The following is an 18,142-nucleotide window of genomic DNA, read 5'->3' on the forward strand; positions in this document are numbered from 1 at the left end:
TTAGGAGTTGTTGGTATGTCAGCTGTTTAGATGGTGTAGAGGATGGGACCGAGAATACTACCTTGAGGAACACCAGCGGATTGAAAATAGAGGGATGAATAGGAACCATTGTGGTTTACTTGGAATAATCTATCAGTAAGAAAGGAACGGATGATGAGAAAATATGTAGGAGGTAAGAATTTACGGAGTTTGTAAAGCAGTCCCGGGTGCCAGACTCGATCAAAGATCTACATTTTAAAGTCATTTGTTGATAAATCATCTAACTAGGTTACTAATTAACTAGTAAATAAAATTGGGCGTTGATGACCTCAGGGTTTTACGCCCTTAAGCCCCAGACAACAACAACTAGTAAATAAATTTCAGTTTTACTAAAATATTTACTGTATGAGGTTAGTTGGGTGTTTAAAAAGTTATGACTGTTTATCATACTTTTCATGATTTTTGAGATATCAAGACTGTTAATATATTAAGATATTATGGATTTTACGCCATTTACTCACAACCCTGGATTTAAAGTCGCAACCCAAAATCATATTTTTTTAAAACTTGATGTACCATATAAACTAGTTAATTATATGACGTTTTATAAAAATGGATTACTAAAAAGGTAAGAAACTAAATTCAATCGAAAAAATGAAAGACATTTTAGAAAATACAGTAAAGTACTTGTAAAGTAAGGCCCTAAAACGACTTGGATATATTCTTGACCAGCTTGGTTTGGAGAAGGTGCACATGATCGAAGAAGAGATGACCCTCTATAAATACATTTTTATTCTTAGATTCATTATTCATTATTTTTGAGCATAATAAAAAGAAGATATGAAGCGTCTTACTGCAAAGCTCACATTCTCTACCTAAGCAAATTTTATATTTAACAAGAAAAACCTCGAATTTCAATAAAACAAGGTCCTTATACCTGCATTTTGTTTCATAACACTCTCGTAAAAAACCTTATTTTATTGAAATTCGAGGTTTTTCATGTTGAATACAAAATTTGCTAAAATGGTGAATATAAGTTTTGCAGTTAAATCCTTCACATGCGAAATTCTTCTTTTTAAATTTTCTTTGATTATTTATTGAAATTTTCTTATTATAATTTTAACAAATTATAATTACATAAATTACAATTGAGAAAATAGTATTCATGAAATAAATTAAAGCAGCGAAGAATTGAGGAAGTTAAATAAATGTTTAAACCTTAAATAAATGTTTGGGTATTCAGGCACTATATCGAACAATGAAGATGGTAAAGTTCACATAATTTACTTGTTCAAACAACTTATCAGCTGAGATTTCTGGATGTATTCTTTATTTTTTGATACATTCATTTATCAGCTGAGATATATTGGGAGGAATATATTCCTACATATAAACCTCTGTCCGATTTAGAGCGTAAGATACCCGGATTTCAATTATTTAAAAACTGTAAAATATAAAATTAATTTAAATATTATCTATATAATTACCTTTCTCTGCATTATCTCGACAAGCGATGTCATCGGAAGAGACATATACGCTAGCAGACCCCATATCTAAAGCAACAATACTAGAATAATTGTCGGCTCCGTCGAATCGATTTTTATTAACAGGATTACCAGTTCTTGCCACTTCCAGTTCTAGTTTCTCCAAGGCATCAGCGACCAAATTAGATAACTCGCTGTGCTGGCTATCTCTCTCACAGTCGGTGATGAAGCACATGCCTTCAGTATCCATTTCTTCTGTAGCCTCTGCTATGAAGTTGTACAATTTATTAGGTAAATCAAAGTCTTGTTTATCAAACGAATCACATATAGTATCCGTTACATTCCACGCATTGAATGGAATTGTGTGACCGGTCTCGTCTCTTTCCTTTATTGCAGCATCGATTATCGATTCCATTCCACTTGTGAGATCTAAATTGGCATTATAAGTCGTATCGTTATGATTACTGATCAACTTCATTGGTGACGTAGGATTCTCATCTTTAGCCGAACCAGACGCTATTGCTTCAACTTCTTCAATGATGCTACGTAACCTATCAGTTATTGCCATTTCCTCTTTCTTATTGGGCGTTTTTCTGACCATTTCGTTGGTACCTGAGCTTAATTCCATGATCACTTGACGCATCCTCGTCTCATTTCCGGAGGAACTGAGACTATTAGGAAAATATGTTAGACTTTCGTTTTTTTCGTAACAATAAGGAACCAAATCAGAATTATCTGAAGGCTCACTTGTTGAAGTTGCTTCATTGGCATCCTCACAGATACTTAAATTGTAAGACGTTGCGCCTGATTTAAGGTTACTAAAAAACATATTATTCAGTAGGACGTAATTAAATTGTTTGTAGTGAATTCACAAGCAGTTTTTTTGAATCGTTTTTGGAACGGTAGTATCTATCTGAAATGTTTAAGGATAATTCTATTATATTTCATAATAATACATACAGTAACACATTTATTTAAGAATAAGTTAAATATATAAACAAAAGTTAACTAAATAATTTATGATGTATTTTGTTTCTGTATAATATCTATCTGTAACTCAACTATTTGAATCTATGAAATGAGACTTGAAAATCACTACTATTACATGTCTGACATCATAAACACTTATCAAAATTTTATAAAAATATGTCAATTAGAAAAAAACTCGGAAGTTTTAAAGTCGGTGACTTTCAAACTATTCAGCATAAATAAAATAAATATTTGAACCCCTTGATTTATGTTATTTCTTAGGGAAAACCAGGGGCGAATCAAGGCAAGTGAGGGCCTTAAGTAGTAAAGATTTCAGGTCTTAGAAAAAAAAATTTCAAGTAAACTCAGAAAAACTGTTAAAGCCCATAAGTTTAACATTTTGTTTTTATACATATTCAATTACTTTATGGAGTTTTTGAAAAAAACGTTTTCGGTCATTTCCAAAATTGTTATATTGAGATATCTTCACACAAGGAGGGGCTCAACGCAGCCGCTCGGTCTGTCACCGCTTAATCCGCCCCTGGTGACTACGGGGTACATCCATAGTTTGTTTTTTTTAATTAGTTTCTATTTTACCATAGTAAAAGGCACAGCGAACACGAAGGTTCCAGGTCGATACGCCAACGTAAGTTGTCTTCCGAACTCATCGGTTCAGCACCCTGCTGTATACAAGTAGTTATTAAATTTTAACCATAATTTATTATTGCTTTTTTTGGGATTAATATTTTTACATAGAATTTTTATTTTAATTTTAAATCGTATTCATATATAATTCATCTGTTATTATTATAGCTCTGGAGATTAAATTTTGGTCACATTTATTTTTTAAGAAGGTGGTGGGAGTAGTAATAAAACAGACTATTACACATCACTTCATAAACAGAGTTCGTAAGTTTGTATTATAGCGGAATTTATAATGGAGTAATATTAAAGATTAAAAGAAACGGTTTTGCACATCTCTAGACCACACCACCTCTGGACTACAGTATCTCTAGACTACACCACTTCTAGACTACACCACCTCTAGACTACACCACCTCTAGACTACACACCACCTTTTTACACAACTGATGGTCTAACAGTATTTTTTTAGTGTATGAAGATGTATTGTATTTTTTTTAAAAAAGATATTTGGATTTAAATTGTGGAAGCTCAAAAATCAATATTTCTTAAAACACAAAACTGGAAATTTCCAAGTATCGAAATTTTACCAAAAAATAATATAGATAATAGGATTTTTAACCAAGTTTTGTAAAAAAATTATAACAATTAATAAATAAATAAATGTATTATTATTTTTTAAAACATTTAGAATTGTGGATATTTTAATTATGAAATGTTATAATTATTTCTTGTTTTATAAATCGGTATCAAATTTATCATTTTTTTCAGCCTTGAATGCTAAATTTTTACTATGTTTTAATTTTTTTTGCTGTAATGAAAGGATAGATAAAATTAAAAAAAAGTATTTAGTATAAAATATTCAAAATCATTTTTTAGTTATTTTAAATATAACCCCACTGTTTTTTTCTTGAATGAAATTACCAACATCTCTTGTTACATAAGTGGCGTTAACAGGTTGTCTTGAGGAATGGAAGCCAAATGTGTGTCGGATGTTTCCATGGTTTTATAAAAACAGAAATTAGAATCGGTATGAATGAGCTTTAATTGTTCTGAATGATTCATGCATTGTGTATTTTTTATATACATTTTTATTAACCGGAGTCTAATGTTTATGATTACTTTTTCTATCTGGTCTTTTCGAACACTAAAAGTGCACATATAAAATCAATCATAAATTATTATAAATCTATTTTAACATTTTTCTCATTTAAGATTAAACTCTTTGTGAACATTTGTTTATTTATTTAATAATAACATTCAAGCTGAAACAAATTGTACTTACCTCTAAGTTGACTTACGTTTAAAAAAGCCTAACTGATTAACACTAAACTGATCTGAATTGCAACCTTCATTCTACCATGGACTGGAAAACAAATCAATATTGTGGAGGAGTGCCAACTTCCTACCTCGCCTAGAGGCCTAAGTGCATCTGTTTTGTTTTCATTACTTTTTTATACGTTTATATTAATTATTGAAGAATTATTTCTGCATAATTAATGAATACATGCTATAAGCCAATTACTTACTTCAAGCATTTTTTTCTGATCAGTTTTGCTGTATTTGTTTATGCTTCGTATTCATTTATTTTATCGCCAATTTAAAGATTTATACAAACATTTTTAATATTATCAATCCAAATTTAGAAGAAGGAATGATGTAGAATTTAAGTTTCTGTTGTTAATGGTTGAATGTTGACTGATCGTAAGCTTATTAACTATTTTTATTAATTATTATGTCCATGTTAAAGGCTCAAAACTTCTTTGGCGATCAACGCCGTAAAATAATTATTAAGTTTAGCAATGGGGGCAACTTTTAAATTAAGTTTTATTTATAGTTAAATTTTTTTATGATCTAATTTATTACGTAATCCATTTTGAAATCAATAAAAAAACTTATCATGAAATATGTTTTAAATTTCAATAAGAACTATAAATGAAAAATGAAATTGAAGACCTGTACATTCTACAACCTATGAAAAGTTAGGGGTTCAGTGCTTCGTAAGGAAGTACTGTTTCCAGAACAACGGTTGTGAAAGTAGCTAATTTGTTCATAATTACGCTTAACCGTACAATTTTTCCCCTACTAAGGGTACCCTCTTTATAGAGGCTGGGTGTATCTTGGAGTGCTCTAATTATCTGCCACAGCTGGATTCGAACCCGGGTTCTGGAAGTTAATAGCACAGCGCCTTACTCACTCAGCTACTCCCATACTTATTTATTGTTAAACTTTATCATTATTTTTTTTAATGATACAATTTATAGACCAATCTGTTATAAATGTCAATTAAGAACTTATTATGAAATTTGTTTAAAATGTCAATATGAAGCATTTTTAAAATTATACAAATCACAATTATATGAGCTTTGCCAGTTATCGTTCTATTTTAGTATATGTTCTATAATGTACAGGGGTATGATGAATAGGGGTATCGAGTAATAACAATACTCAGCTGATATTTTTCCTGAATGGCGACGTTACCGCATAAAAATTTCTGGACGTCATAAGGGATGTTATTTTCTCTTTATCAGAAGAAATCGAGGAAATTTCATCCTTCTTCATGATAGTGTCTGAACTTAGAGAGCGAGTATGTTTGAACATTATTTAGAGGGAAAGAAATCAGGTGTATGAATTGGCCTGCTTTTTCGTCCGGCATTAATCCGATTGGTTCACTAGTGGATGTATAAATTGAGTAAGTACCTTCTTTGCCTAACTTAACATTTTGAGTCCAATAAGGAGTATGAAACATCAATGTGGATCTTTAATTCGAAGCAGAGGAGGTCTAACATACTAACAAAGACGTTTAAAAATGAAGAAAAAACATTTTTATTTTTAAATTTGACTTTTTCTTTACTACCAATGAATAAAAAGTTTCAAAACTCATTCAGATCTCTCTTTTTTAAAGCCCAATTACCTAAAAAAAATCTATGTAATTTTTAAAACTAGTTGTATTTGAATTTTTATAATTGGTCTGCTTAAATTTGTGTGCAGTTTATAATAAGGTTTAAAGTAATGTGATCTCCCAAATGGTATCCGTGAGAAAGTTAATATTGTCCTATAATCTTGTCTGTAAGTGTTTATGGTATAGCCCCGTCTGATAACCTAATAACCGTACCTAGTAGCACGGACATAGCCAGATGCAACACTTACCCTCCTCCTAGCTCATATCCTGCAGAGAAAGGAAAAAAGTGATATTTTCAAACCTAAAATATATAATTTGAAATTGACGCGCGAACCATATGTTACAGAAAATCCTATTATTCAATAACTTACTATAAGAGATGTGTTCATTAACAAGAAATTTCCTTTCTTTAACCAACGAGTTTCATATTTTGCCCCTTTCCTGAAGCAAATCCTAGCTACTCCCATGCCTAATGATAATTTCACGCTTTGCTCAAACCTCACTTTTTTTTCTATTTCAAAAAATCTACTATAATTCACTAAATTTTTCTTTATATCATACAATACTTTGTTAAAAAACTGTTTGTTAATTTTAAAAATAAAATATGTGACAGCTTGCAGAGATATAATATATTTCTGTCTTATTTTCGCTAGTTTAAATCAGTCTCTTAGTTCTTTTGAAATTTGAGTTAGTCAGAAAAAAATATGAAAATTTATTATTTTACTTATTGAGAGTATTAATGTATAATGAACTTTGTTACCCTTCTACCCTTGAAAATAATTAAATATAAACATATTTAACTATATTTTCTTTGTATATTATTATTCATCATTATTTTTATTGAACTGATCGTTTTTAAACGACACTTGTTTAGTGTTTAAGCATGTAAATATAACCTTCCTCACAAGCACATTGCTTCTCTGACTTGAGAGGTTTCTTTTGTTGTGTTGGGTTTATGGTTTATTATTTTAGAAATCCAAAATGCAAGTTTCTGACCCAAATAATGTTAAGATTTACAACCTCACCGCAGGAAAATCTCTGCCTGATGTAAGTGCTTTTTATTTATTTTTTTTCTGATAACCAATTTCTCACAAAAATTTGTTTTTTATCGGTTTAATTGTAAAATAATTTAACTTTTCCAGTGGTTGACAGATAGAAAGAAGAGAGCTGTACTGAAAAAAGACATAGGTTGGTATGGTAGAATATTTTATTTAAAATTTGTTTTAGTGTTACTGTTTTACTGATTATTCATTTTGCTTCATCGTTCCAGATCTCCGTAGGAGAATAGAACTTCTACAGGACTTTGAAATGCCAGATCTTAGTAACTGTGTACGTGTATCTAAAGATGGACATTACATCCTCGCTACTGGTGTATACAAACCACGGATAAGATGTTATGAGGTTGACAATCTGTCAATGAAGTTCGAAAGATGTATGGATGCAGAAGTAGTGACATTTGAAGTTCTTTCTGATGACTACACTAAGGTATTTTTTTGTTTAACTATTATTGTATTATTTGGTTTAACAGTGGTGGTCAGGAGAAATTTATTTTATGAAAGTCTATTCCCTTTCAATTTAATCCAGATTTACATTAAATTTGTATCATCTTGAGAAGAGAGATTATATATTACTATTTTTTTATTGAATGATGAATTTTAATAGTTAATGTTATTTCTTTTATGTAAATTTTAAATATCAAAACTTGGTCTGTTAAGTTAATAATTGAATCATCAAGTGGTGATATTTATAATCTTTGTCACAAAAATGTAATTTTTATTTTAGTACATAATATTATCATTTATAATTCACTTAATTCCTTCCTCAAATTGAGGGATGATTTACATGACTTTAAAAATCAATGCCAATAAAATAACTTAATTTTTTTCACCACTAAGCAATCTCCATTGGTCCAAATCAGAAGATTGATGAAAAAGAGTAAAACACATTTTAACTTAGTTCTCTCAAACATTTGATAATTCAGTTATAATTCAAATATTTAGTTTTTCAAAAAAGTAAGTTTTTTTTTTTTTAGCTTGTATTTTTACAAAATGATCGTCATGTGGAATTTCATGCTGCTGGAGGAGTTTATCATAAATTGAGAATTCCAAAATATGGAAGAGATATGAAATATCACTATCCTTCTTGTGATTTATATGTTGTTGGTGCCAGGTATTGTGTATTATGATTTTTTTTTAATTCATTCTTATTTAGCTTCAAATTTCTTATTTACTATCTTATTTCCAGCTCAGATATATATCGGTTTAACTTAGAGAGAGGACAGTTTTTGAATTCACTGGTTACAGAAGCTTCAGAAGTTCATAAACTTGTTATCAACCCAGTTCATGATCTTATTTGTGTTGGAACGAAAGAAGGTAAAATTGAAGCCTGGGATCCTAGAGTGAGAAACAAAGTTGGAAGCCTTGATGTTGCTGCAAGCTGCCTTTCAGAAGATGCCCAGTAATAAAACTTTCTGATTGTTTTAAATTTTATTTTTAATTTTGTTCCGTAAATATTAAAATATACAATAATTATTACATTGCATCAGAATATACTTTTTATAGTACATTTTTTCTTTACTACTTATATATGAGCAATGTTTTAGATTTTGGTAAAAATAAACTGACAAAAAAAATTTTACATCTTTAATTCAAAGTATATTATCAGTATTTTTCAATTGGTCTTAAATTTTTGTCTTGATCTCATCTGATATCGATGATTCTTAATAGTACAAGAGCTGGGGAGAAAAAAAGGCAGTTATTTCACCCCAATTTGTGATTACTTTAATGAAAATTATGTATAATTACTAGTCTAAATTGATGAGTCTGCCAAGTATAGGTAGAGGGGATAAAAAATGGTGGCTGTTTCAAAACATTAAAAAAAAAATTTCATTTTATATCTTTAAAACTACCAACAACAATAGAAAACCTAAGAGGACATCATTTAAAGAAGGGTAAATTTGCTGAAATATGAGTTCTAATAGAACTATTTATGTTCCATAGTTTCTGAGAAATAGATTTTTAACATTTCATAAATAATGGACATAAAAATCAGTTGTTAGTGCATTTATTTTGAAAAATTATATTTTAAATTAACTATCTATTGATAGTAGACATAATAATAAAATGTTTCAATGAAATAGATTATTTAATTTAAGCTATGTAATAATTGTCTATACTACAGGATTATTATGTATATTACTATACCTTAATTTTTCATAATTACTATGTATTAATTAACTCTATGTTTTCAGAGTTGATGGTTTTCCTTCAGTGACTAGCCTTCAATTTAATGGTGCATTAACATTGGGTGTCGGTACAGCTACTGGCCAAGTTTTACTTTATGATCTAAGATCTGATAAACCATTTCGCCTGAAGGATCACATGTATGGCAATCCTATATTAGATGTGGTATTTCATGATGACTATGTCCTATCTATAGATAAGGCTATTTTGAAAATATGGGAGAAAGATAATGTAAGTTTAAAAATTTATAAGATTTTTTAAAAATATTTTTGTAGAAATATTGGAGTTAAAGATTTATTAAATTATGTTTCCCCTGCTGTTAATTGGTATTTTTGTTTGCTTAATTTGTACCTATTTTATAAACAAATTTTTATTATACATGCAGTTTTCTTTTTTCTTTCATGAATTTCGACTTTATTACTTGTTTCTATTTCAGGGAAAACTTTTTACTTCTATAGAGTCTGGCGACTTTACTTTCAACAATCTTTGCCATGTTCCGAATTCAGGACTCATGTTTATGGCCAATGAAAGTCCGAAAATATATTCCTATTACATCCCAGTGAGTAATTTTGGTTCATTTTAATGTTAAAATTCACTTCATTATTCAAAATATTGTTTATCGTTTGCTTTTTCTCAGACGAGGTTTACATTTGTTCAACTTGTTATTAGATTCCTGATGAGTGTTTAGATTTATAGTCTTTAAAATTCAGACTAATTAATTTTTTTTTCTTTTACAGTCATTAGGACCTGCTCCTAAATGGTGTTCATTCCTGGATAACCTTACTGAAGAGTTGGAAGAGAGCAGGGTTGAAGAAATCTATGATGACTATAAGTTTGTTACTAAAAAAGAACTTGAAGAACTTAACTTATCACACCTCATTGGTAAGTTATTATATGTAATAAACTAGTATACACATGCAATTATAAGTTTGTTGATATGATAATTATAAGTTAGATCTGGAAAAGTTATTTAAAAGCAGCAGAGCAAAATCCAAGTTTGGAGGTGTTGACTGATCTATTGCTAGTCTGTTCCCTATAGCAGTTCTGATGTATTTATTTTATTATTTTCAATAATGAACCTTTGTAATCAACTAAAAAAAAAGAAATTTAACTTTCTTCAAAATTTTGTGTTTTAAGATATATAGAATCCAAAAAACAAATAGAAAAAAATCTGTTTATTGACGGCTTTATTTAGAAAATCCTGGGGCAACTTTTTTTTTTAGATTTGTAGCACAGTCGTTGGAGGCTCCATAATGATTTTAGGGAATTCATCATAACTATTTTCTATCATATGGTTGCCCGTTAAATGGTTCTTTGCCATTTAGCACAGAGAAAAAATATAGAGTGCGTTAGATTTAGTAATTCAAAGCCTAAATAAATATATAATATAATAAATATTATATATTTATTTATCTCTTAAAGGGAAGAGCTGATTTTATCACTAGTTTTTTATTTGATTTAGTTTTATCCTCCATTTTCAGTGTATCAAATGAGACACCCTGTGTAGAATAGTCAAAAATCATGTTTTTATATATTCTATTATGCCAAAATGGCACTTACAATTTTGATGGTACTTGCCCAAAGTCATCTCTCTAAAGCCCTCAAGGAGTTTTCATATATTGACTATATCCCCAAGAAAGAGCAAACAAAATTATGATAAGTAAAGTAGAATTTATTTTTCAAAGCTTATAGCTCCAAAAACATACATATTGTGTTTAATTAAATGTATCACTGCTTTTCTTTAATAGCGGCATGTCTGAGAAATGAAGTTTTGGTTTTATTTTGAAATAGAGGTATTCCAAAGAAAGGGGTTTCTTTTTCTACTAGAGTCCTCTTACAGACTGACCCAAAGGTAGTAGGGTCATCACAAAGTAACCCCAACAGTCTATAGAATACATCAATTAAAAAATTTAAAAAAAAACAACTTTTTTTTTGACAAATGTGCCTCTTCATATAAAGCAAAGCGATATTAGCACTTGAAAGGTAATCTTATTTTTGTAAAAAAAAAAAAAAAAAAAAAGAAGTTAATGAAAATAGGACTTATATATTGGCCAATAATTTTTGTTTCGAACAGTGACAAGGAAAGTTGTATAAATGGACTTTTAAGATATTTTTTTTGTCATAATAAACTAATGTGTAATAATTTGCTGCATTTTTAGTTTGTAAGAGTAACATTTTACTCAGAGACACAAATGGCTTCATAATTAATTCATAATATCTTCATAAGGATTCTTCTTTACCTTCAAGAGACCAGGCAAAAACTAGTTCATTGTTCCCCACCTGAGGGGAGGTCGAGGCTTATTTAATTTCTTTATTTCAGCTTGTTTCATTTAGGTGATAGTTGTTACAATTATCATACAATACTATTGTAATTATGTTGATGGATGAGAAAACCTATTTAACCTCATTCTGGATGGTTTTAGTGCTCTATCAAATAGATGAGTTTACATTCACGAAATGTGATCCTGGACTTAAAGGCTATCCTTAATGAGCCTATTTGCCCAACAATTATTAGCAATATAGTTAGGTTTGCAGCCTGCCAAAATAAAGAAATTAAAATTTTTTTTTTTATATAAATATTTTTTATTATATTCTGTCATATTTTTCATAGTAAAGTATGTATATTTAGTTTTTTTATCATGTTAAAAGTATTTTTCATTTTTAAAAATTCATTAATAAAAATTTTATTTTTAAGCTTTGCATTGTTTGTTTTGTATTCATTCCGGCGATGATCTCTTAATTGTTAGATGTCTCCGGCTGTGATAATACTTCTTTCCATTGCTTGCTAGAATTTTATTAAAGTTTACAGAATTTTCTATACCCTTTCATCATTATTAATAATTGAAAAATATGATGATTAATATAAATTCAGATATAGAATATGCATATTTTTCGACAATCATTGATATAGTTAGTAGCAATCATATTCTTAACATGGCTTATCAATATTATTTACGCTTGTTGTTATAGGAACACCGATGTTGCGGGCTTATATGCATGGTTATTTCATGAGTATCAGACTATATAACAAAGCTAAATCCCTTTCTGACTCATTTAATTACGAGGAGTATAAGAAGAAGAAGATTAAAGAGAAAATCGAATCAGAAAGAGAGCCAAGAGTTCAATTAAAGGTCTTTATCACTTAAATTTGTATATTATTTAAATCTCTATACTTGTAGAGAAAATTTTCAATTGAAGTAAAACTTAACATTTACAAAACATTTTCAGTCTCTACCAAAAGTTAACAAAGATTTGGCTTTGAAATTGATGGATGACTCAAGGAAACCAAAAAATAAAAATCATCCTTCATTATTAGAAGATGATAGATTTAATGAGATATTTGTAAATCCAGATTTCCAGATTGATTCTAATACCGAAGAGTACAGGTAAATATAGTTCATCTTATTTTGATTATTGAATGTTTTTTACATTATTTAAATTCAAATTATGCTGGAGTTGAAGTTCCATATACTAAAATTTTATTACATTTACATCATAAATTATCCACTGAATAATCAAAGATGAGGATTTAATATGAAAGTTATGGGGGTGATGAAGATATAAACGAGACATTTATTAACTTTATTTATATAATTTTTATTTATATATAATTAATATTTATATATTTATTAAATTAATAAAAAACAATTTATTAACATATGTAAATGGTTTACCAAAAGTATATAATTTTTCTACAGAATCAACCTTATTATCGAAACATTTTTCCCATTAAATCTTAAGCTTATTTCATTCCTTCACTGTAAAAAAGAGAATATTCATTGAGTTATTAGTGGATAAAACTCAAAACTCTCCCTTCGTCATTGGCTGGATGCTGCCTCCTAAAGCCTCTTTCAATGTTCCAAACACAGAAAAGTCATATGGCAACAAGTCTGGACTGTACGTTGGGTGTTCAAGTGTTTTCTCTGAACATTTCATTAAATTTTTTTGACAATGAGCAGGATGGGGCTGGTTCTTATTGTGCAACAAAATACTTAAGCTGGATGGATTGTTGCCGTATTTTGTTCCGATAAGCGCCCTTCATTTGATCCTAGAGAGTGCACTAATCGACAGCATTAACTGTTCAGCATCTAATTGAATTCAGTTTATTATCTCACCTAAACTGCATCATTATATGTTGATCCACTATTTAAAATTTCATTACTGTCATAATACTGTTGTCGAAACATAATCTTAATGGAGAAATATACATTTGTTGGAATGTTTTACATCTTTTTTATTATTATTTTTTCAAAACTTATTTTCCTGGTAATATTAAGATTCACAGGAAAAAGAATGTAATTTTTTTTCTCTTAATAATGTTTACCACTTTTTCTTTTTTCAACTGCAAATTATTATTTATTGTATGTATATTATTTTAGGTTATTAAATCCAGTAATATCAAGACTAGACAAAGGAAGGAAGAAGGAACTAGAAAAGGAATTTCTCCAAAAGCAATTACAGGTCATTGAGGTAATGTTCTGTTTAATGGATACATTATCACAAATATCATTATTATTTTTTAGTTATCACTATATATAATTGATATAATATAATAAGATATAATGATCACAAATAAGAAATGAATAGATAAAGAAATTACAACATGGATTCATAGACATAAGTTATTTATTTTGTTTTTTAATGATAAGGTAATTTTTCCCATCACCACTAAAAAGAGGAAATGTATATTTATTCACACACTGAATTATCCCATTGTTCATTTGTTTTTGAATTATCAACAGTGACTAATATAGTTGTTCTATGCAATTCAGTGGATCAAGAAAGTGTTTGTAAAAATATGGTGCTTTCCCCAAAAAAGCCCAACAATTTTCTGTCTTGAAAATAAAATAATAATTATTTGACTCGTGCACAAAGAATCAAATTGGTAGAGAAAAAAATTGAAAAAATGCGACTACAATTTTTCCTCTCTTTCTATCTATACTACTATTTATTTTTTTCATATTCTTCTTTTTATTCAATACTTTATCTTAATTTATGTTTTGACCGTTTATACTTTCATTGTTTTTCCAAGCCCTCATGTTGAAAGAAGTTTTACACTTACATCATGTTTTCTCTTTGTCTTCATCCCAATCAACTTGTTAAAATATTCAGAATATCTTTCAGTTAAGTGGCGTATAGTTTGGTTTTGAATAAATTGAATATGTGAATTGAAAATTGAATAAGTTTGTTGTCCAAAAATTAACCTCTTAGAAGATTTTAAAATTAAAAATACAAAAACAAATGCATCAGTTAGAATAATTTTTTTTTAAATCAGAGAAAAAATATGTTGTACCTTTTGATATGGTATTTTGATTAATATCTATACATTTTAGGATTATTTAGTTAGAGTCCTTCACAACTCTAACATAACCTCTCCTCATAATTTTAGTACAAAGTTCTAGAGATGTTTACGGATTCTTTTTATTTAAATTAAGTATGGCATTGTCAAACATTAAATAACATATTTAACTATCAGAAATTAGTATTTCTTTTGCTAATTAACTGTGTTTGTTTTATTGAAGGTAGGTATAAGCATTTATTTATTTTATTTTAAAGGAGGATGAGGAAGTGGAAGGAAAAGCAAGCTCTGACGAGAGCTCCGATTCCGATGATGACATGGAGTGGGTCAAGGAAGTGAAAGCAGAGCACAAGAAATTGAAGAAAGAAAGAGAAATAGAGGAGAGAATGCAGCTGATGGAGAACGGACCTAAGCTTTATGAGTTGAAGCCTGGTTCAGACTTCAAGGCTGGCCAAGTGCGGGAGGATCCTTTGGCAAAGTGAGTACCCAAAAGAAATGCATTTTTGAAATTATTACTGCTTAGAAATAAAGCAATAATAATTTCAAATATAATAACTAATAATTTATTTTGTCGACGTGGTTATTATTTGCTTGTTGTAAAAGTTTTGTACATAAAAATATTTTATTCCAAAAATTAATAGAAAAGATCACTCCATAGAGTATATTCTATTATTTTGTTCTACTATTATCTGCCAACATTTGAATTCAGTGATAATACATTTGATTAGATTTTGACAAAATCCTAGCTACTTAATTTCTTGTAGATATAGTTTTTGAAGTGCTGTCATTTATATGGAGTAGCCAACACTTCATTGAAATTTGTAAACTGGACGGAAAAGAAGCCTTGCCTTCTTGTTCAAAACTGGATTTACTCTATTAATATTTAATATTTATATGGAGCATGAATGCTTATAGTTTCCACCAACTATAATTTATTCTTCTTAGTCTTGTGGGAATTGAAGATTTTAGTGATTTTTTTTGGAATTTTTCCCTTAGCCGTAATCTAGAGTTGACAAAAATTATAAAGTATAATTTGAATGTTGATGATAAAGTTTGTTATTATCTGTAAATTCTATTTTATCAAGGGTAATCAAGAAGGGAAAAAATTATATTAATATGGGTTGGGGGATGGATTGTATGAAAACAAAGTGTAAGTTTGAGCATCTAACAGAGAGAAAGGGACAATAAATATGTTGATTTAAATTAATCTCCCCTCTATTCTAGTCAGTTAAGAAATTAAAACTGAAAAAAAAAAATTTTTCTACCTCTCAAGAAATCGATAAAATTATAACAACACTAAATGAGTTGGTCTCAAACAGTTTACTTGAGGCAACTATACAACCTTTTCAATTAAGGGGAAAAACGATCTCTGGCAGCGGGAAATGGAACCACCTCAAACATGAAGCCGAAAATGATCCGGATGAATGAGCGTATTCTAAATATCAGGTATATGTGGAAGATTTAGAACCAAAAGACCAATCATTATGGAAGGCTACATAGCGTCTATTGGATAAATGTGAAAAATTCAAAGTCTTGTTGAAAATGACAAATTCGTCGCCAGTGACACCATTGTTCAATTTCAGGCGCTTTTCAAATATCGCTCAATTAAACTATCTTAAAGTCTCTTCTTCCCGTTTTAAGCAAATATTTCAAAACTGACAGGACAGTCGCTGCCAGGGGTCTTAGTGGTGCGGGTCCGGGCAGGAAGTATTGCCTTTTTTTTGTGTTACAATCCCCTTTTGTGTGATTGTGACATTAAGACTTGGGTTAGGAGGGACATCAGTGAACAGACGTATGTAGGGAATAATTGGTGGTATCGGCATCGAACCTTCAGGTTCACTAAGCCTTTTTATTATAAATCTATATTTTTTTCATTAGTCAAAATAACCTTTTCAAAATGTATATTTCTTTATATGTTTTATTTTCAGTTTTCTTTAATATATGTATTTCTTTTTCACCTAGATTGTCATTAGCTCAGAGGCTTAAGAAAGAAAATACACACACTATAAGAGAAATTAATGCTGGAAGTAAAGAAATTACTTTTACAGTTGAGGTAAACAGAGAATCAGTACTACTTTATTTATGTTATTTTTTTTACTTGTTTATTTGCTGGCATCTCAAACCTGTGATAGAATTATCAGCTTTAGTTGATGAATCATATCCTCATATTTTTTTTTTTTTAACATTTATCCAAATTAAAGGCTTAATTTTGTTGTAATTTTCATCTGTTAAGAGCCATTTTTAAAAAAAATATTATTGCCAAAATATGGCTCTCAAAAACTCATTTAATATTAAATGTACAGAAACAAAGGAAACAATGTAATTACACATTGGCATGTTCCTAAAATTGACATAAAATTTTGCTCAGGAAGGAAGATATTTGGTTTATTTTTGGTAGCCTATCAAATGTTTTCTTGCCTGGAAGGTCAATATTAATTTTATCTTTGACATATTAACTATTTTGGCCAAAATAGATTGTTGACCTGTAAATATGTTTCCCTTCCTGCCCTAGTTTCAAAGGTATTAAAATTTCTCAATCACTTGCATTTAAATACATTTTATGTATAGATTATAAATGAATATTTTTGTATATTTACTTATTGAACAAATCACTTGTGATCTATTTTATATTAACTAAAAACTAGTTTTATCAAAACAATTATTCTAATTTAAAATTGTATTTTTTAAGAAAAAAAAGAAAGGAGCTATGGATCCTGATACTTTTAAGAAACACCGTGAAGAAAGGAGGAACACTGCACGACGTCCTCCTACAAAGTTTAGAATTCCTTCAAGAGTACCTCGTTTTAAACGAAGAAAATGATATGTTTTATATGATTTTTGTACATATGTAAATAAATACTTCATGTTTTTATCCTGCCTGATTTAATTTAAGCTCTGAATGTATATAAATCATACTGAATATTAAGTAAATTACATTGTCCCAAAAAGTATTGGAAATAAGTTTAATCTCTTTAAGAGCTATCAATACGTAAATATACGTATGGGCTATATATCATTGACTAATTAAAATTAATTATTTCTATTTTGTTCAAAACACATATTTAGAAACTTCAAAAATTCAAAAGAAATTATAAGAAACTAGAAATAATTTTAAGTGTACACCCTCTGGCACTGTGGTCCTAGGTCCAGGCCGAGTTATATTTAAAAATTTATTTTACGAAAATATGTAGCAGTGCTCAATACCTTCAATGTCAGTCAATTAATTAAAGATTTTTGATTATTTTATGCTCCATTTAGAATTTTTATTGCATTAAAATCTAATTTATGATTATTAATTTTTTTAAAATTAGGTGACATCTCACCTATATAAACATTATCTATACAATTGGATCTTGCATATTATCTTTTGCTTATTTTCTTTTCCATTCTTATCTTTCACAATCAACAAATTTATCTAACTTATCATACCTCATTCATAAAGACCTAAATGTTCCTTATGTAGCCGATCTAGCCCGAACCCGATATTATTCCTTCCATAATAAACTCCCTAACCACCCAAACCCACTCGTGTCTAACCTTGCTTCCTCTTCCATTCCTGGCAATCCTCCAAGGCGCCTGAAAAGAAGATGGCCTCGTGACCTTATATTGTAAACTGTTTTAGAGT

General features: G+C 29.1%; 2 protein-coding genes across 5 annotated transcripts in view; one reads left to right on the top strand and one right to left on the bottom strand.

Annotated features, from left to right (window-relative positions):
• LOC106679751 (zinc finger autosomal protein) overlaps positions 1–4,441 on the bottom strand; it is a 13,652-nt gene extending 9,211 nt beyond the window's left edge. For 2 of the 4 annotated variants that reach the window (XR_010844512.1, XM_014419074.3), the window contains exons 1-3: positions 4,360–4,435; positions 3,030–3,115; positions 1,467–2,376 (exon numbers count right to left, since the gene is read on the bottom strand). Coding sequence is in view for 3 of the 4 variants with exons in the window: in XM_014419074.3 (XP_014274560.1) it covers positions 1,467–2,292 (826 nt within the window). In the remaining variant the exon portion in view is untranslated. Of the gene's footprint in view, positions 1–1,466; positions 2,377–3,029; positions 3,116–4,359 lie in introns of all 4 variants that reach the window. The other 2 variants (XM_014419075.3, XM_014419076.3) reach the window with 2 other exon arrangements.
• Positions 4,442–6,852: 2,411 nt separating this feature from the next.
• On the top strand, positions 6,853–17,389 carry l(2)34Fd (lethal (2) 34Fd). The gene is made up of 14 exons (XM_014419089.2): positions 6,853–7,023; positions 7,119–7,164; positions 7,247–7,461; positions 8,009–8,145; positions 8,221–8,433; positions 9,227–9,449; positions 9,655–9,777; positions 9,956–10,100; positions 12,189–12,349; positions 12,447–12,604; positions 13,598–13,688; positions 14,775–14,995; positions 16,480–16,570; positions 17,207–17,389. The coding sequence occupies exons 1-14, from the start codon at positions 6,958–6,960 to the stop codon at positions 17,336–17,338; spliced, it is 2,022 nt and encodes a 673-aa protein (XP_014274575.1). The 5' UTR covers positions 6,853–6,957; the 3' UTR covers positions 17,339–17,389.
• The last annotated feature ends 753 nt before the right edge of the window (positions 17,390–18,142 follow it).

Source organism: Halyomorpha halys, unplaced genomic scaffold (assembly GCF_000696795.3).
Source record: "Halyomorpha halys isolate HHAL.00 unplaced genomic scaffold, Hhal_1.1 Scaffold217.1, whole genome shotgun sequence".
Taxonomy (NCBI): Eukaryota; Metazoa; Arthropoda; class Insecta; order Hemiptera; family Pentatomidae; genus Halyomorpha; species Halyomorpha halys.